Source organism: Polyodon spathula, chromosome 12 (assembly GCF_017654505.1).
Source record: "Polyodon spathula isolate WHYD16114869_AA chromosome 12, ASM1765450v1, whole genome shotgun sequence".
In the NCBI taxonomy this organism is placed as follows: Eukaryota; Metazoa; Chordata; class Actinopteri; order Acipenseriformes; family Polyodontidae; genus Polyodon; species Polyodon spathula.
In genome coordinates this window covers 34,305,544-34,326,917 of record NC_054545.1, presented here as the reverse complement: position 1 = coordinate 34,326,917, position 21,374 = coordinate 34,305,544, and the positions used below count along the sequence as shown (strand labels likewise).

General features: G+C 36.2%; 1 protein-coding gene across 1 annotated transcript in view; it reads right to left on the bottom strand.

Moving 5' to 3' along the window:
* Positions 1-2,563: 2,563 nt before the first annotated feature.
* LOC121324875 (follistatin-related protein 5-like) overlaps positions 2,564-21,374 on the bottom strand; it is a 101,925-nt gene continuing 83,114 nt past the window's right edge. The window contains exons 9-15 of the mRNA XM_041267080.1: positions 15,680-15,814; positions 14,750-14,776; positions 12,860-12,978; positions 12,344-12,493; positions 11,024-11,131; positions 8,400-8,509; positions 2,564-7,283 (exon numbers count right to left, since the gene is read on the bottom strand). Of these exons, the coding sequence (XP_041123014.1) occupies positions 6,581-7,283; positions 8,400-8,509; positions 11,024-11,131; positions 12,344-12,493; positions 12,860-12,978; positions 14,750-14,776; positions 15,680-15,814 (1,352 nt within the window). The 3' untranslated portion in view covers positions 2,564-6,580. The remainder of the gene's footprint in view (positions 7,284-8,399; positions 8,510-11,023; positions 11,132-12,343; positions 12,494-12,859; positions 12,979-14,749; positions 14,777-15,679; positions 15,815-21,374) is intronic.

The following is a 21,374-nucleotide window of genomic DNA, read 5'->3' as shown; positions in this document are numbered from 1 at the left end:
ACAGACCACTGCTATTTTTAGTATATTCCCTTTATGTTTAGCTGGCCACTGTGCAGTAATGCTGGCACACAAAGCCAGCATGGATGCTTTGTCCCATTTCACCTGGTTCAGCTGTAAAGCGCAGCAGTTTTATATAGTATACCTGGTATTGCTTTTCACCCCAGTTATGAGATATTCTTATAGAAAAGGTCAACTTGCCCGAATCCAGTGCAACTAACGTGTTAAAAAAAAAATTATTTTTTAAACCGGATTTTAGAATCGCAATAGAATTGTGTTTTGTGCTTTAAGTGGAAGCATTCATGAACTGGACACTATTTTAAGTACACGGTTACATGTGGTCTGGCACCATTCCTGTTATATCTGATTTCTCGCTTTCATTATTTTGCAAGCCAAATGGAATGTCTCTGTGGCATCCAGCAAACGCCTGAAAATCCAAGTTATTTTGAATGAATATGTTGTGTGTGTGTAGAATGTCTCATTGTTTAATAGAAGTCATCTTGCAGAATAAGAGACACTCTACACACAAAGAATGAACTTGCAACATTAATAAAGCTATGGTATAGACAGGCAGTTTTGTGTTGTAATTGTCATACCATGGTGTCAATATGAGGTACTTCTCCTTTCAGAGTAGTGTTTGGCCTGTAACATAGTGTTGTTGCTTGAAGTAATTTGTAGGAGGTTCATAGGAAAATAGTGACCAGCACTGGGTTGTATATTACCAGCTTAAAAAAAAAAAGTTAAAACATAAAGGCAATGTGTAAAAGAGAAGTTAGTAAATAACTTACAGTATGCATGGTGCAGCTGAGCCCAGGACCAGAGCAGGGTAATGTATTTGATATGTTCACTTTGATCTCCTCCACAAGGGCTTCCTCTCTAGAATCAATCACACGCTAAATCATCAGGTTCTCTCCGCTAAAAAGATTTCCATAAAGGCATATTAAAAAGTAGCAGATGGGGATGTTAAACTCGGTCTACTGGACACAGATAAAAAATCAGAAGTGCATGCTAAGCCATCTGAGCAAGCAATATGTGACATTCAGCTCACAGCTGCACTGCCAGGACCATATGATCGGCATACTGAAGTAAGACTTGTTTTCTGTAAAGACTGGACAGTGATGGAAAGATATTGGCAATGTTCCTTGCGGGCACATTGTTTGAAATAATGGAGATGGATTCCTAGTTGTAGAACATGCTATAGTGTATACATTGCATTATTTCTACCCTGTTGCAAGGTGCCTTGGCTTCTTCTGAAACAATGAATGACATTGGCTGCAGGGAACTTTTTATCTCAAATCTGAAGAGAGATTGACACTGGCAAAGGTCCATCCTCTGGTAAATCTATCAAATGCCCTTCATACCTCTCCCACTTGCGCAGCTGTTACAACACAGGCTTTTGCCAGGTCATCAACATATACAAGCAACTGCAAGTTTTTAAACAAACCAGGAACTTCAGTACATTCCAAAAACCTGCTGTGGATACACTAAACTCATTACAATAACTTGCTGTGGATACACTGTAAACTCATTGCAATAACCTGCTGTGGATACACTAGACCCATTACAATAACCTGCTGTGGATACACTAGATCCATTACAATAACCTGCTGTGGATACACTAGACCCATTACAATAACCTGCTGTGGATACACTAGATCCATTACAATAACCTGCTGTGGATACACTAGACCCATTACATTGGCTGTATCCTAATATTAGACACCAGAAGGGCTGTTTGGCTGAGGGCTTTCTTTAGCCCAGGGCGGACTTGAATAATTGAACTATCTGGAAGAATTATGTATCTCTGTTGGTAGCCGACTTAATGCTTTTCATGGAGTGTAATCATTTAATGCTTGTCAACAGCACTGTACTTTAAACTTGACTAGACAACCTTCATGGAAAAACAGCATATGATTTGAAGATGTTCTCCATGGGTAATGCAGATGATTTTGTTATTGTCATCTTGCCCGGTTTTTGACATGGTAAGGTAAAATGAAATCAAATCAAACTTTATTTATAAAGCACCTTTCATGGCGAGCCATCCCAAGGTGCTTTTAACAAAAAGAAAAGAACATTCAGAAGTACAATAAAAACAATATAAACAATAAAAACAGCAAAAGAAAATAACATTTTAAAATTATAGCAAATAAAGCAAAAGCTAAAGCACTCAAACCAAATAAATAAGGATAAAACTATACATACACAGATATACACATACATGCGTACATTATATATACAAATTATAGAGACATAAAGGCCCAAAAGTATGTATAGAGACAAAAGTATGTTTTCAATTTATTTAAAAATTGTCAATGTAATACGTTGCCAGTCATTAAACAAAGAAGCAATGTAGTTGTTCATATGTGCTTATATTAATGTACTGTATCTTGAAAGGCCTTTAGAAAAGAAATCTTTTTAATATACTATAAAATATATATATATATAATATATATATATAATATATATATATATATATATATATATATATATATATATATATATATATATATATATCTAATAATATATAAGTAGCAAGAAGCATTAATTCAATCAAAATCACCACTTTTTTATTTCAAAATTGCAGAAAAAGGAGAGTTTACATCCCAGGCAACAACATATACTTTTAGTTCTTTACAGTAAGTGACCCAGTTACATCACTTCAGTTAGGTGTATTGTAAACCATTGGGTAAGGTAAACTGGTACTTATGGGGTGAGGGTGGGGAAGGTTAAAATATACAAAACATACAGTTTACAGCAGTACCAGTGGAGAGGCCATTATAAAACAGACAACAACGGAGACGACACACATTTGATTTTGTGAAAAGAACTAATGTAACCACTGCAATGATGCCAGTAAGATCTAACCAGACTGTATTGAACAATTTAAAAAGTGTACATCTCTATAGCTGAGGATTGAACAGAAATCCCCAAATACATACGGCAAGTTAATTAGATTGAGCTACATTTTTGAAAGGTCAAACGTTCCTTCCCAAAACTTTGTTTGACCCACTGATGTCATAACTGAGCTGCTGTTGGATTGGCTACTCGTTCACCCTTGATTTATTTTGGCAATGTGTTGCATAGAGATAGACCAAGCCCGGTGACAGACCGGTGTATTTATTGAATCAAAACCGTTTAACTTAACTTAGCATCAATTTAAAGTGGAACCATCTACTGGGTTAAAAGGGGACCACACGATTCTTCACGTAGAAACCATACCAATAGGACAGCCACTTATTAGAGCTAACAGCACTACTCCAAGAGAATCCTCAACTAACATTACTCCTCGCTAGCGGAATAATATCACAGTGGATACAGGAATAAAGGAGTCTTAGAGGTGTACAGTCATTTGATTACATCTCTACTTATGAAAAGTCAGAGCTAATGTCTCTACACTGACTAGCAATGTTGTCACTGAAGACCAAACACTGTAAAGTACATACTGCACACAATTGATTTGTGCTGCTCAGTTGTTACATACTGAACAAGCTTTCCAATGCTTGGTAGGTCTGTCCATGTGCCTTTTACTGTAAGTCATGGCTTAATCTATGCAGACCACCGGTTATAAGGGCCATAGGAGGATTACATTTGAGATAGGAAGGGTTCACTTTGAACAGATAGATGTTGTCACAATGTAAAAATATTAATACAGGTGAAATATGCATTGGAACATGATACCTATTAAGTGCCCTTTTGTTTAACAATCTCACATTGTAGAGTTACAGTGACAAAAAGTACAATACCAGTACAATGGGTGCCACAACAATTGCCTTTTCAAACGATAACAACAAGTCTAAAGTCAGTTTTGGCTTTGCCTTATTAACAGATCCCCCAAAACCCCAAAAGGTTAATCCCTGAATATTCATTTAAATTAATCTGTTGGAGTGAAACATACAATTGGTAATGCTGCTGTACATAACCATGGTTGCATGGCTACATTTTTTTTTTTTTTATTCTCGTTTTTTATTTACTTTAATTTTTTTATATATATATATATATTTTTTTTTTACAAATTTAACTTCATACACACACTAAACCCAAATGAAATCTGTACATTTTAAATTCAAAAGGTGTTCTAAACAAGAACAATAATATATGTACAACAGTGACTACTGCCTAGCAGACCAAAATGATTAGGTCTGCAATGATATTCTTGTAATACAGCATATTAACAGTATGGGTATTCAGAATGTGTTTAAAATATTTTTGTGTAGGATTTTAAACTTACTGCTTTGAAAAGGAGTTAAAAATTATCAAACTGAATATTTTATAGGATACCTGCATGTTTGGGTACTAAATATATTTTACAAAAAGTAGGCGATGTGTCATTGTATTTGTATTTCTCTCCGTATCCTCATTGCTGTGATTTGACACATTTAGAATATTAGTCAACAATTGTAAAGTGTTGTGTGTATGGGCTGGTGCTCACAGATTAAAATCATTGCACTTCTAACATTTTTATCCCAGTCTAAGGTTCAAGGCTTGAAAGCTGCAGCAGGAGCTTTGAATATTTCACTAAAGGCATTGATGTTTTTCCTTTCGTGAAACAGTAATCCCAGCAATTGCAAAAGAGGCGGTATTTACTCTTCAAATTAAAAGTATGAAAATATCATACAACAGACACTGTAGCTGAATGTCACAGTGTAAGCTGATCTGTTTTCAGTGCAACAGTGGTCTAGTTGTTTCGTGGATTGATTTTTTATTTTTTTTTGTGTGTGTTTATGTGAATTGGAAAGCCGGTATATATTCTTAATACCAAGCTATACCATTGCTTGTGTATAACTCAAGTTTGTGTAAGATTGGAAAATGACATGGTAATCATTGTGACACAGAGTTAATACAACCTGCTTTCCGTTCTATTTTATTGTAGTTCCCAACACAGACCTGGTCTTATGGCAGCCAAAATGGGCCTTGCAACAGTAGTGAAGAGAGCAAGTGCAAACTGTACACTTTTAAAAGTAGAATTAACATTTTAGCTCACAGGAAATCTGTAGAAGGTGTATATAATGGGCTATATACGCTAGTTCACAAACTAATAGGTAAAGCATATGGCTTCTATGTAAACACTTTATCAACTTACAGGTTGCTTCATGTGTAGTTTTGTAAAATGCTTTTTTTGTAATTTCAGAACAAAATGATTCGTTCCACATAGAATCCAAAAGCTCTAAAAACTGATCTAGAGTTTCTCTTGATTTTTACATCAGTGAAGGTCTGTGTGTATATATGTGTAAACATTATATAAACAAACAGTCAGCTGCTGTTCCTTGTACAAAAATAAAGAATTAAATATGCAACACCTGAACTCAAGTGTGAGTGAGCTTTGCAATAAACCAGAGAAACATCCCCAAGGTTTCAAGCTATGACGTTATCAAGGACAAAACTTGTGGAAGTCGGTTCCAATAGGTTTTACAACAGGAGGATGTATTTCGAGTTGGCGGAATAATTACGCTTTAAATCAATAAGACAAGACTGGGAGATCAATACACCTGTTCAATTACTCTTTTTCATTAAAGTTTGGTAAAATCTAATGTTCCTTACCTACACTTGAGATCTGTGTGATCAGAAACTTTAGCTGTAGCAGAGAGTGATTATTCAACATTCTCGGTAACGACTCTTTGGAGCAAGAGGAATGCACAATATACACTGCTTAACTGAATGAGAAAACGACTGGCTGTCTGGAGCACCAAGACTGGTTTATATTTGCAATGGTATTTACAAGAGAGTTGTTTAATGAATGGTGACATCAATTCCATACATATCTAAATATGGTCTTAAAAAAAACACAATTTAACATAGAAATGTATATTTATTAGTGAGATCAGAGAATACGCTAACATCTTATTACACATTCAAAAACGCTCCTGATGCTAGAGAAAAACAACAAAACTACAGACTTGAGTGACCAATGTGGCTCATTCTTAATATTTTCTTCTAGCAATATAGTTTAGGTTTGATATTCTATTTAAAAACCCTACACAGTAGCCAGTTAACATAACAGCAGTACTTAATTTGATACAATGCTTGTTTATTTATTTTTTCCTTTGGGTGGGTGCATTTTATTTATTTAATTAGTACCTAGTTTTGCTATGATTGATTGGTATGTATGTATGTGTGTGCATGTGTGTATGTATGTGTTATATAAATGGGGGAAATAAAGTATTATTCCAGGTCAAAACAAAGTCAAACTAATCACACCAGGCAGCATATATTATTATTATTATTATTATTATTAGCCATATATTAAAGGCAAACAAAATATTCTTCAGCAGTGGCATGATTTGCTTTTGAAATTATAAAAAAAAAAATAATAATAATCGGCGTTATGCTAAAAGAAATTGTGTACATTGTGCATAGTTTCTCCCAGTTTTGTTTACCCTCAGTGTTAAGTGCAATAATGTATTGCTGTCATTTGGATATGTGCACGTAGATCACTGTTGCACTGAATCCTCACAGAGTAAAAAATATTGTCACTTTTTTTTTTTTTTTTTTTTTTTTTTTACAATAGCCGTACCTTTATACTGCTTGCTCAGTCCCAGCGTTGAGTCCATTACATTCTTGCTTCTAATCCTGTTCTTTTACCTTCTCATACCTCCCCAACCCATACGATTGTGTTACCTCTCTTTATATCCGAAACCTCACAGTGGAGGCGGTTCTGTTTCCCATTTAGAACAAATAAAGAATCTTCTGAGGGAGTAACCAGGTGTTGTCCAAACAGCCCGCTGTCCTTCACCACCCTGTTATAACGACTCCAGGGCCAATCGTCTGATGGAATGGGATCCTTTAGGTTCCTCACAACATCCAGCCTCCCTGTTGACAGCTCCACAAAGAGCATGTCCGTTTGATTTTGAGAGGCTGCGTATATGCAATACTGATTGGCCTCTGTAAATGACGGCTGGAAAGCCACGTCCGAGATGCTCAGGCTAGTTTGGAGGTCTACTGTTGACTGTAATCTGCCTTGGAAGGTGATGGTTTGAACTCGGATCTTCCTGTTGCGTTCACTGGCGGTTACAACGTAACGTCCATCCGGGGAGATGTACGGAGTCCCTGTTATGTCCTGGTTGTAGCCGATGATGGAATCAGTCACACTGTCTATGAGGAGTTGAGGCTGGGGTGATGTTGAGTTCCTGCCCTCACAGTGGATGAAGTAATAGCCCCCCAGGTGGGTGTAGGCCATGCTCACTGGGACACAGCTGTAGTTTTTGAGGCTGATGGTTTTGATGCGAGAGATGGTCTCCAGATCAATCTTGTGCACTGCCGGCTCATTCTTGAGAAAGATGAATCCAAACCTGCCAAATACAGACAAGACCAAGACAGATGAAATGCAGACATCTGTACTGGTAGAAAAACAGGCAGCACTTTATATTAAGTGTCTCTATTGTATATTTAGATAAATGTTACTTAGTAAATAAATGTGTACACTGTAAAAATGTCTAAATTCAATGGTAAAATTATGGTAAACAGTGAAGGTAAATTGCCTCCATTTACCTTCCATTTAACAGCAAATTACCTTCATACTAAAAAGATAATGTTTATTTTTACAGAACATTTCCTAAAAAAACCCAACATTTTTTGACATTAAACAAGTAAAAACAGATATTTTCTGTTGTTTTAACAGACCATATTTCTTTTAAAAAAACATGGGTAGCGTTGACAGTTAAATACCATAGATATTACATATAATTACGTTAAAACTGAAATCCCAGAATCCATTGCAGGGCTGATTGCAAACAGTGTTTTTAACAGTGTTATTTGTGTTAGTGTGTTAAAGGTGCTGTGCGGTTGCACAATTATGTAAAAATCACTGCAATTTACAAAGAATAATTGTAATGTTTCTCAATGGAAAGTAAAAATCATTTTTTCTATATTATATATTATGTTATATATTATAATTTAGACACATCTCTGCATAGAGGGTTTGCTCTTCTAGGGTCTTCAATCATTTAAAACAAATAATGAGACTTTAGCATACCAGCCAGTTCAATTAGAAATTTAGACACTGATGTATGCATTGACAGCCTTATTTCACACTTAACTTCATACTTATTAATCACTGAGTAAAGGGATAATGACATTAACTACCAATGTGCCTGACAGCAATAGCCTTAGACTTGAAAATTTAAGTGAAGGGAGCAGAAACTTTTTTTCTACCCATGCTTATATATTTATATATGACTTGCATGCACAGTACCCATGCAAAAAGGAAATTATGATTATTTAATTTCAAATGCATTACTTAATATTAAATAGGATTTTGTTGAAACACACACACAAATGGGCATGTGATTTTACAATGTAAAAAAGTGGTCTAGGGCAGGATATAGTGAGAGTATGGTATAAATGATGTCTTAGTGAATACTGGACAAAGCTACTGAGAGTGGCAGCTTCTCATCTGCTTATCTTACCTTATGTGTGTAATAATGAGGTTTGTTGGTGGAATAAAGAAGTTCTCCACTCTCTCAAAGGGAGTGTGAGTGGTTTGGTGTTCCTCTCCTCCGCTGGCTAGAGGGATGACCTGAAGCACAACACAGTATTTAAACAAGCGGTAGCCTTAAACATGGGATTATACAGGAAGTGACAAGAGAGACAGATCAGAAAGCTTCCCAGGACACAAACAGTCTTGATGGATTGCATCTTTCAATTCGCTTAGGGATGATATTTTTCTACAGTATCAGCGCAAAATATTCATACATCATAATCAACCTCAACATACATAAATTACTGCAGTTTTTTCTTTTGTTGGCACTCGGTATAAGCACAACCGTCAAAAAACAGATTACTTGTATTTATTTATTTATTTACTTCTTTCTTTTTTGACAAGGCCAGAACAAACATTGTCTAATGGAAAACAATGAGTTATGCAGATTGTAGTGTTTGCCTAACCATTCAGGCTGTCTTTGTGATACTTCTGAGTTGGTTTGATTACTGTCCGCCATTTATAAATCTAACAATACATTAAGAAATATTCATTTTTTTTGTATGTTTGTCTGCATGTATAAAGCAATGCACTTCAGCTTTCATTAGACCTCACCTGTGGATGCAGCTGACTTCAGCCGAAATCAATGTCCTGTATATGTTTTCTGAAAACTTTAGATGACACACTGATATACTGTTGGGCAAGTGTATCTATGAGGATTAGTCTACATATTCATGCTTCGCAACACTCTTCTATGGTGAACTATGATTAACATGCCAGTGCAGTGTGATTTTTTTTTTTTTCTAAAGCAATGATCTGGACCAACACTGTTTTTTTAATTAAAGCATGGATGGAATGATTGACCCTTCCTTGGTCCTTCACTCCAATACAAGCCAGCTGCCTCCAGCCGAGAGTCACTTTCCATTTAATTGCATCACTCAGACTGGCACTGAGTAATTTATTTACTATGTCAAAAGCCTTGACACATTAATGAAATGGTTACTTGTCTTGTCATAGCGCTGTTGAGGTTTAAAAAAATAAAATAAAAAATAAAATTCCTATCAGGCTATTTTTATTTTTATCACCTTAGATCTTGCTCATCTTGTGTGATATTCTGTCCTGCAAAATATTTCATTTACAACTATATCTAAAGCTCAGCTCCTTCCATCAATTACGCCACCCTTAATACAGTGTGAAATGTGGGTTGCAGTAGCAAGTTCTTGCTAAACTTCAGAGGCATAAAGTTCTGCATCTGCAGATCTACGGCTAAACAGGGACCAGTAAACCCACGGTTGCTAGCACCTGCTCCCAGTAGGCTCTTCTTGTTATCCCCCCCGTCCCCCGTCCCCTCCTCTACAGCTTGTAGGTCACTCACCTGGCTATTCTCACCCTGTCTGACCTATATCCACACCTCAGGATTAAAGATGATTTGAGAGACCCCTCCTGCCTGAAATGTGGAGCTAAGTTTTTGGGCGCACTGATCTTGAGAGAGCTCTATCAGCATTACCAGCTTGGTCGCAGTAACTGCTGTTCAATTCTGCTAGGAGACAGGCATTATGGTCATTTTTCCCATTGGGTTTTGCAGGTCAGACACTTAGAAGCCCATTGTAAATGTTGCACTTCATTACTAAGGGTTGATGGGTTCAAAAATAACCCACTACTGTAACTATTAGTAATGTTTTCGTGAGTGCAAGGTTCCTTGCATAGTGGTGGTTACTTCGAAGTTTTATTATTTATTTATTTATTTTTTATCTTTTAGGTTATGTCTTATTAATTACACTGCAAGCATACATATAGTGTAATTTTATATAGTACAAGAGAAACTGCAAACATTTTGTAATTAGACATTGGGTTGCATTGTAATTACACAACTATGTGTGCCATTGTACAATGCTACTACGTTTGAAGGAAGAAAAAAATAAACCAATTAGGAGAAGTATTTTCCTGTGTACAGACATTTTTTTTTACAGATGATTACAAATATAAAATACATTAAAAAAAAGATCTTTATTGTATGTGTGCTGTGGCCAACTTTCATCTTTTCTTTCCTACAGCTTGAAAATCAAGGTATAGTGGCGTTTTTTTAAGGTTTTCAAATGTGTGAAATATGTGAAAGACATTCAAATGTTTGCAGAAAGATATTAAGCTGAGAGATATTATGGTGCTTGATGGCCCATTCTTTCAGTAGAATTGTGCCCCTGGCATTAAGGAATACTCAATGGGTAGGTAAATTACTTGCATGACAAATGATAATGACACTATCAAGCTACTTATGCATGGTCTGCTCCTTATGCCCTGTGCTTTCTATTGTATGCTTTTCTTTATGAAATTGCTTTCCAGCTTTCTAAAAGTGCATAGTAACATAGCTGTTATCGTCAGCAACAATAGGTGTTTTAAAAATGTATATTGCGCTCCCTGTTATATATCTAAGGAAATGAATAATAAATTACCCCAGTAAATCTAACATTTTTTCTTTATTTCAAGAAATTACCCAGAGTCGAGGCTCTAGATGATGCAGTTCTTTAAGTAGCACTGTTAAAGGCAATCTCATAGTTTCAACAGGCATTACCAAAACCAGCACACAACTTGGCACAGGACTTCAGGCTCACGTACCTGCAGCGTTGGACGAGTCCTGTGAATGTCACCCCAGCTAAGCACCCACACCTGGTCATGTGATTTGTCATAGTGCAGTTTCACTGGCACAGGGTCTGTTTCAACAACCTTCACAAGAGAAGATGATTTCAGTGATCGCTTCAACACAAGGAAAAAACAAAATCAAAGACTTGGTGTCGCAGTCATGCTGGCCGAGCTGTTGCCTGCAGGTCCTGCAGGCTCAAGGATGTGTTCAGTGTTAGGGAAGGCCATCGCTCTCACAGTACTATGTCTTATCATGGTGGCTAAAGCGACACTCTAAAGGGTTTGTAAGAGCTCTGTTAGCTACTTGCACAGGCTGTTGTCTAAACGACACCTGTGCTGGCTTTGCATCTTCGCTTTTTAAAAACCCACCAGCGAGACTCGTATACAATGTTGGAGATTATTTAGTTTTTCTAAATACACAAGTTCCTATTTTTAATTATTTTAAATGAAGGTGGTGTTTTAGACTCCCACTGGATAGATCAGTCGAATATAGGTTATGAGTTAAAGATAATCAACACGAAAAAAAAAGAGGAGAAACGGCATCAAAAGTTTATATTGGCTGAGCCAGTTTGAATACATTTACTGCTACCCAATATTTTACACTTAGGAAAATATGTTGTACTACACTGCTGTGCTGCAAGCCTCTCTGGTATCTCAACAATCATTTTTTCATTCTTGACAAGCTGCAAGGGGGAAGCAGGGGAATGAATATATGCTTAGCCAAAGTCCGCATAATTCATGTGTAGAGGAATAAGATCCATGGGTTAATATTTTCTTTTAGCAAAAGTAAAGATCCCTTTTTAAAATTGGGAAGTTGTCATTTTTTTTTAACCCACTTCCCTTTGAATTCAGAGTGAACAGCCAGGGAATTGGGTTCTAAACTAGTTTGGCAGAGGGAAAAAAAAAAGCTTGTCTTCCATTTCTGAAGTTGGGAAACCTATTGTGGGGAAAATAAAAAAATCAGAAAAGAAAAACGATGGTATCTTTTCACGAGTTTCAATCTTATGCCAAACAAAACCTGACCACAGGTGAAAGCTATTTTCTTTTAGCATGTCTGAAAGAGCCTAGAGAACAAATTAACCTCTATCTCTCTCTCTCTCTGCAGAAGGTTCTCCTACAAGGTCAGGGCAAACACTTGGGGCTATTCGTAATGGAGTGGCAGGGAGCTGGAGTCATTCATTACACTGCACTTGCACTGGAGATAAACACTGGGCATCATTTTAGCTTTCTGACCCACAGTAATCTTCGAAGGCAATCTCTTAACAGCTTTAGAGAAAAGAACAGATGAACACTGACCTGTACAACTTTCTGAGCCTGAGTGTCTACAATCAGTACTCTGTTATGAACGGGCTGTGTCGCATATATGTACTTCTCTCTGACATTGACAGCTGAGGCCCAGACGCAATGCTGAATTGCATCTCCGTCACCTTTGGGGCACATCTCTTCCTGAGGGAGAAGAACAACCCTGCATTTAACTGGCACAGGTCTCAACCCAGGCTCGCGCTGAATTCACCTTTCTCAAATATGACAACGTTCTCTGAGCATTGTACTTCCATCAGAGAAATGTCAAGAACAAAAAATGTTGTTTACAGCAGAAAAGACCAAACATTTCCTTTATTCACTTTCAACTGAACTCTGATGGCCAGGGGCCTGCAGACGTGCTAAAGCACAAGCCACTCTGTCATTTTTGCCACTGGCAATTCCATTAATCAAACATAGTAGCATGACTGTGCCTGGTACAAGAATAGTGACATATAAAAATCTAATTAAAACGAGCTAATCTTCAATAAACTAAACCAAACATTTACTTACGTAGCTTGCAATAATCCTCTCTGTTGGTTTTATATGTCTCTGAATCTCACATTCATTCGGCTGCAGGATTATAATCCCATCATCAGAAAAGACATAAAACATGTTGCCCACACTTAAACCTTAAAGACAAAACAGGAGCAGTTATTTTCATTCCATTTTTATTTCAATACTAAAACTGGCAACACAGTATTTGACGGAAACACGTGGCCATAACGGTACATTCTGTTTGTCATGCGAAATGTAAAATTGCAATTTTATACCTGCCAGCTTTTAATTTCACCATATTATTGTGTGACATTTTAGTGAGCAGGCAATTGCTCACCTGAATTGGCACTGCTGCCTGTTATTGTAAGTTTGCCTTTACAATAAAGACTAAACTATTCACGTTTGCCATTAGAAAAACTTTGTTTAATGTTTCTTTCTGAGACAAGAAAACTAACACAAAACATGGCAGGGCTGTTGGATTGATTGAGGGCAGTATTTTGCGCAGGATCTTGATATCCACACTTGAGAAAGGTAATAACGAGCTTTGGGTATTGATGATCCCACTTGTGTAATTAGTCTAAATTACAAGACTTATTTTCAGTACACTAAGAATAAAATGAAGCAGGTACAGTTTTGACTAAAATACACTAGAAATAACTGTCAGATTACAAAGCAACAAAAAACATAATGCTACAATTCAGAGGTTGGCACGTGCAACTGAGTGTCTGGGTATTTTTTTTTAAAATGGTTTCAGATTTTGTACCCATGCCTTCCTTTATTTAAAGTAATAAAATGTTTGAACAGTATATATGTTTTACTGGTGCTAGACATATTACACAAGAAAGGAAACAGAAGTAGGTATGCTATAAAAAGGTATGTATGTATTCATGCAGAACACTTGTGAAGATTAATAACATTTCATAACACCTTTTCAATAGCCAGGTCATGCATGCAAATTAGCACTCCTCACAAAAAAAAATGTAATCAATTGACAGTGGTACAGTTACAAAACTCTTTTCAGCTTTTTTTTTTTTTTTTTTTTTTTTAATATATTAAATTTAATATATTTTATTTATTTATTTATTTATTTATTTTGCAACAGATTGCAGTTAGGAATCTTATTTTTTTAACCCTGTGAGAATCTACTTTCCATCAAACAGCTGATGTTACTTTTATGACTTTGCATTTCTCAGCTGAAGCATTGCAGCACATAGATGGTTAGGAAGGCTATGTTCTGGATTTCAGGAACAAGCACCAAAATAAAATAAACAAATAAATAAATACTCCTTTAAAAAAGTTACAATTTACTAGAAAGCACAATTTGCAAAAGCTGAAAACACATTTTTGTGACAGCACTTGACCTTAGTAAATATTTGGGTTTTCGCTTGTTAGGTAGATTGCCATTAGTATATCTGGTCAGCATGCTACAGATTTGACTCTGGGTATGTTAGTGAAAAATGGATCAATTTTAAGCACTGATTCGTAACAAATCTGTACTTTGTTATATTCTCAACGCTTGACTGAAATCATCGGCTATGACAGAACCACTTATCACGGGGCATGTGCATGTGAAAAACTAAACCAACAACTTCCAAACAATACCTATCGTTTGATAAACAGGTTGCTGGTATAATGGGTTGGTCCTCAGGAGGCACAGTGAAATCACAAAGGCTACTGGGAGATTTGAGATTGTTAGTATTGTTCTGTTACTAAAAAACAACAAAAATGATGCATTCAAAATTAAAATTTTCCCATGGTGTGTTGTTACTATGCTTTTTTTTTTTAAATATCACTACTTTCATGGCAAGATTTACTCAATGATTTTAGCCATCGTTCCTTTACTGTAAATGAAAAACTAATTAAAGCACAACAAGCACACATGATCACAAGACAGCAAGTTAGTACCTTCCTCTCGCCACAGTATGTTTGCAACTGCAGCACCAAAGAGATGGATAGCCAGAGAAAAAATAGACAAGGAACATTTTAATGTCTTTCCAGAAAAGAACTTGCAGTCCTTTTGTACAAGAAAAACGATATTACTGTACAATGATAAATCCAGTATGTATAACTTATTTATTGAGTTTTGTTCATTGTTGCAGGCTAAAGTGTCAACAAAATTTTAGCTTTTCTGTACTGTATAAGAATAATGTATGAATTATAAACAATGCAATCCCTCAATGCAATATGTGTAATACTGTTTTTATATTAAACTATTTTCATTGAAGTGTTACTGATGTAGTTCAAACTGGTTCACGGTGTTTATCAGGGAGCCAATAAGTGGAAGGAATACAATGAACTAGTAAAATTTGAATAATGTATAGAGAAACCTTACAAAACTTTCCACTATTCTCTTAAAATCAAGCTTGCTGGCATGCAATATGTTGAGTGCTGTTACAGTATAATCGGCTCTGTCTTAATAACATTTATCACACTCTTCCCCACATACCATTTAACCTTGTTGAAGTGTTCGCCGAGCCCCATGAACAGTGCGGACAGAGTAGGATTTTTGCCAAATCAAACATATGGCACAAGCCTATAGGCACTCTGTGTAACCTTGCCTTGTGTCCTGCCTTTGAATGATACACTAATTGCACTACATTCTACACATAATACACTACATTCAAACTTTGTTTTCCAGACAGGCACTCTACTGAAACTTTTAATAAATATCACTGTTAAAACTTTAACCCAACTATTATTATGAATTTCCACGTAACCATGTAAAGTTAAATTGCAGAACACCTTAGGGTTGGTAACAGCAGTGTTACTGCACAGTGCAATTGTAAATAAACAGGCAATATTAACGTACACTGGAGGGGATACTTGTGTACTTACGTGTCTTTCGAGCTGAATCTTCCACAAACAATGAAGAAATGTCCTCGTCCACTCCTACTTCGTTCTTAGCAATGCAGGTATAGGCACCAGTGTCTTCATAGCGCACACTGCCAATATGCAGCTCACTACCATTTGCTGTAAAGTATTCATACTTTTTTTTTTTTTATAACAGACAAACACTTTGAAGGCGGTTGCTGTACAGAAGGATGACTGGTACAAGATTTAAAATAGACCACAATATTAATCAAATACTATGTCAATTGTGTGTGTGTGTGTGCGTGTACTGGAATTCATTGATATACATTACAATACAATTTTCCTTCAAAAATTGGTAATACCACCATGCTTAGTTAATACCAGCTTTTGTTTTCCACAAAGACACATGTGTGTGACACATAATCATATAATGAAGTGAAATGCAAATATTGACCATTTTAATATCTGCTCTTTAGAATGACTAAACCCTATTTTCCACTGTGAGGAGGTCATACAGCAATTTAATCTCTTTGGAAACTAAAGCAGTATTACATTAATAGTACAGGGGTAATGTACCAGCACTTGATAGCACATGTTTTTTCAAGCAGAAATCCAGGATTATCTTGCGTAGTAACTGCATCAGCCAGTGTGGTTTGAATCACTTGTCAAGCCTTCATGTCTTATTGTTCCTTACTCATCCCACTAATTTAAAAACTTTCTCATATGGACTTTACTCCTAATCTTTCCTGTAATTGATATCTCCAAAAGAACTTGCATCTTTCCAACTACATGTACACAGCGTTTCCACTACAGTATATGCAGTACACGTCTCTATCATCGACCAACTTTGGCCTCAAACTCGCTTGATCATTTGCATATACAGTACTACGGGTAACCAGTCAGAAAACAAAATAGCTAAAAATGATTAAGAAGGTCATACTGTAAAAAAGAAATTTTCATGATACATGCAGTTACACAATTGTATCCGACAAGTGCTAAGGTTATATTGTAAAAAAAGATTGACATGAAGTACATTGAAACTCTGCATTATAACAATGTAAGTATGTGCACGTACACATGTAACTATGTAAATGCACAGTAACTGGAGACAATGTAAAGTGTTATTGTTATTTTACTGTACAATGCTTTAAAAAACAGATGGGAGTTTTATTTATTGTGCTTTTGCTGACAACAAGTCTCACGTGGTGGTCCTGAAGCTTCCTTACTGTATCTACACCTCTGCACAATGTGGCAGGTCTGCAGGGAGTCTCTGTGTTCTACAATGCTATATGGGGCCAACCATCACTTCAGCACGTATTATTTCTCTGATTCAAAGCATGTGTAAGCACTTGCTTTGCAAGTGTCTAATCTAGATCCTGGCACAAGCGTTGCTGTCTGTGGTCCTTAGCAGTGCTTCATCTGAAGAGAGCTAGTACTGGCTTTACTGCTGCCACCTCTTTGAACCCTGCCTTTGTGATCTCAGTGCTTCTATCCCGTCAGCTGTATGTCTTCAAGGTCATAAATGAATAGCCTTTCTATTTAAATTCCTCTTGGTCATGTACACTGCCGCAGCAAATAACCAATAACAAAGGTGTTTCTGTTAACAATTAATATGCTGCTTGTTGTATGTTGGCAAAGAACTGGACTACAATGCTACTGTAACCCATATAGAATAATAGTTTTTTGATCAGTACATTGCAAGTACTGCAATCGTACTGTATAAACTAATGTAGTTTATTTCAATTATTTTACTATTAAACCATATGTAGTGAGCTGGTGCATGATCTGTCATTACTGTAATTTGTTATTCAAGTGTAATATGTATTATAATAAAAATAAATCTGTAAAAAAGCATGTTTTATACATTGCAAGTTATGCTCATTTAAATGAAATATCTGAAACACAGTACTTGGAGCAGTTATTGCAAAATGCAAAGCAGTCTTTTTTTTAAGTTGTTTAACTTGCCAGATTAGTACCCACAGTTTTAAAATATACAATAGTGAACACTTTACTTACACAACATAGAATGTTATGTAATGAGTATTTCACTATATTTACGTCTTGGAAAATGGAGAGTATGAACATCGCAGGTGGAATAACATACATGTACTATAGGACTGGTTTCACAGACACTGATTATCACTATTCTTGGACTTAGCACCTCATGTTACCAGCCATTATTTTAAATGGAATCATGTTTCATGTAACAGAATAATGTGTTATTATATGAATCCTACAGCTGTATTTCATACCCTACTTTGATGTGCTGCTAATTTTAAATCGATTGCATAGATTCTAACGTCTTCAATAAAACAGAACCCAATCGTTAAGTATCACCCATAGCGGGTTTCATTTGTCTTCTTAACACTGCAGAGACTAAGCTATTTATTTCACACTGCTTAGCCGTGAAGAAAGGAAATAAATAGAGACGCTTAACATGAAGTTCTGCGCTGGCAGCAAACATTCTAAAAAGTTACCTAATTGAATATCCTAAGCACATAGACATTTTCCCTCCCGTAAATGTTTCATGACTGAAGCCAATTGCTCAACAAATTAATATCAGCTATTAAACATACTAAAGATTTTTTTTTTTTTATCCCAGAATATTTATTAAGTATTGTACATAAATAAAAAGTATTAATACACATCATGTATTACTTTCTGTATAATTCCAAGCAATAGCCACATACTTTTTCTACCAACATGCACATTGTTTGAATGTTGCCATTAAATCAGATTTTGGTAACAAAGTGTTATAGTGTATTGACATTTTTTTGCATATCTTACCTGTTGCTTGACAACAGCAATAGGTTAACTACTAACACTCGACACATTCTTTCTGGTCCACATAATACCTTTCAGTTGAAAACGTGTCTCATATAGCAGTGTGCAAATGTATTACAACACCCCATTGCTTCTGGAGTTTTGCTTGGTTGTGCATATGAAATCAAATCACCGGAACTGAAAATCTTGGAAAATTGTCAAAATAGGCAAATTAGTGATTTTCTAATTTAATTTATGACTTGAATAGGCAACACATGCAATTCATTAAAAATAATAAGAGAAAAGGAACACATAGCCACACATGGTAAAATGCACGAGACTCTTAGAATACGCTGATTAAGATGCCTAATTTGAGAACAACATGGTCTAACATTCTCACACGAGTGCCTAGTGTGTCTATATCACTGATTACTAACCAATTAAAATTCTCACACCCAGATGTTCTTACAGGTAGGTACACACTATAAAGGATACAAATGAAAAATCTTGAGGTGTTCTAATAAATGTGCAGATTACTGTATACAATTGTACATACTGTAGATAAAATAATAGAAAGGGTGCTTCATTTAAAAAATCACCTTGTAATATGCATACCATGCAAACTTGTTTCTTAAGCTATTCTATAGGATTTAATATTCTCAAATGGGACCCATAATGAACCTATTTGAACTCCCCAGCTGTTATGTAGTTTCAAAAATAGTAAAGTTACATTTTTATGACTTGAATTTATTAAAATGAATAATCTGTGCATAGCTGGCAGAAAGTGATAAATTATACCATACTCCAGTAATTTCAGCACTATTGTGCTCTCCATTTCTAGCTTTAAAAGAAAAGTGTTTAAATGGTTGCTTTTTTAAAAATGCCGTTCTGTTACCTTTATGGAGACCAGACTCCGTTTATCTACCTGTAACAGGGGAGACCTGCGCTGATTCTCCGGGCGCACTCATAGTGCTGCAGGAAGAGGGCAGCAGCCCTACAGTATCCGTTTGTCAGTCACGGCCCTGACACGGAGAGGTGGGAAAGAGGGTGTGTGGGCTTTCCCCATCTCTGAGTGGCGGGCTTTGAGGGATTGCTGCATCGATAAAATGATGCTCTGGGGTTCACTTGGGTAAGCCCCTCTCCGACGAAATGAGCCAGCCAGCTGGTGGAAGCTCTGCTGCCGGACCGAGCACAGCCAAAGAAGAACGAGCGAAATAAATAAATAATTAATTAAAGTAGAAAGAAAGAAAAGATTATTTTTGGCGCTGGGAAAAACTTGGGCAGACCCCGATTATTGTTTAGGGTAGTGAGGGAACACGAGCGTAGAATGGAGACCCGGGCCGTACGAGTAGCGGCGGTCGGGGTGAACGCTGCAGAGTGCAGCACTTTTGTTTTGTAGTTTTATTACTGTGCTTTATTTTCCTTTTTTCTTTCACCTTTTGTCCTTTGTGATTATTATTTCCAGAGCACCTGCGAGTGCACTTGCATTGCACTGTATACCTGGACTGTTATAACCGTGGTCTTGTTTACCGTTGCTGGTACTCAAACCACAGACAACAGCGCCCTCTGCGGGTTGAAATAAATCAGTGTGTCTGAGTGGTATTACAAATAAAGTTCTGTCTCTGTGTCAGTGAATTGCCCACCACCCACTCCACCTTTTGGGGAATTTTTCTGCATGGCAATTTTAACCGCAGTTAAATGAACTATTAATTGATAAACCCCAATCAATAAAAGATAATGTAGAGGCAATACACCTGCAGTTGTACATATAGATTAATGAACAGATTTCTTATTGTTCTTATTGCTTCCATCTTGCAAATAAAAGTAAGAATAAACAAGTAGTATACTTTGTATAGCAACCCAGTGCAATAGAATTGTATTGTGAAACATTTACAAAAGTTCTTAATTGGAAATTGTTGCATCCTTTGACTTCCTCCCATGTCCTTTTTCTATCTCACATGCAGCTGGATCCATTGTTTGCATAACTGTCTGGCTTTGCGTTGTTTTAAAGAAATAGGTGTTTTGTTTTACAACTACAGTTACAGGTACTGGACTGTCTGCAAAACCAAATGTTACATTTTAATATTTAATTGAGTAGATTCAACATTTTGTTTTTGCAAACATAAACCATATTACAGGCTTATTTTACACTGGATCATGTGAAAAATACCAGACGATAGACTTATAACCCAGTCTGGATTTCAACAAGACGCAAAGGGGCCATATTCTTAAAGCGTTTCCAACCTTCTTTAATTAATTAATTTAGTTTTATCTGAAAGGAGAAAAGAATCATGCAAAATTAAAAAAAAAAAAACACACACACAGAAAGTGCTTAAGAGAAAGTGCTTAGTTGTTTGGTTCTAGTTTTGTAAAATTAACAAGCGTTTTACCTCTTTCAAACAATGAGAGTTAATTAAAGACTGGAGTAAACGTTTAAACAAAATTGCCTTCATATGCAGTTCAACTTCAATCTTTGCAGGTAAAAGTTTGATGTTTAGGCTGTTGTACTGATGACTTTCCATTGAAGTAAGGTAGAGAGACAGCCTTATCTGGATAAGGGTCATTAAGAGAATGCTTAGCATTAGTTAAGCTGATGGACTGTGAAGGCCACATAGATAATGCAGCCACCACAGGTCAAGACTGTTATTCAGAGACGGTCCCCAGACGGAGAGTGAGGAAACAGAACACTAAACAACCTAAATTGTCGGTTCAGTTGCATCTCAGGTTAAGATTAACACTATCTAAGGTGATGATACTGCTGGCGAACGGTTTATGTGTTTTCTGCACCACATGTTCAAAATAATGTACCAACAGAAATATTTGTCACAACCTCTGACTTCTAAATTCAAAATAATGGCTTTTTTTGTATCTGTATCTGTGTTTTAGCCTGTTTTTGGATGTCCTGTGGAATGTAAGAATGTTTTCTTTTTTTGGTATTTTGCAAAACTGCCTGCCA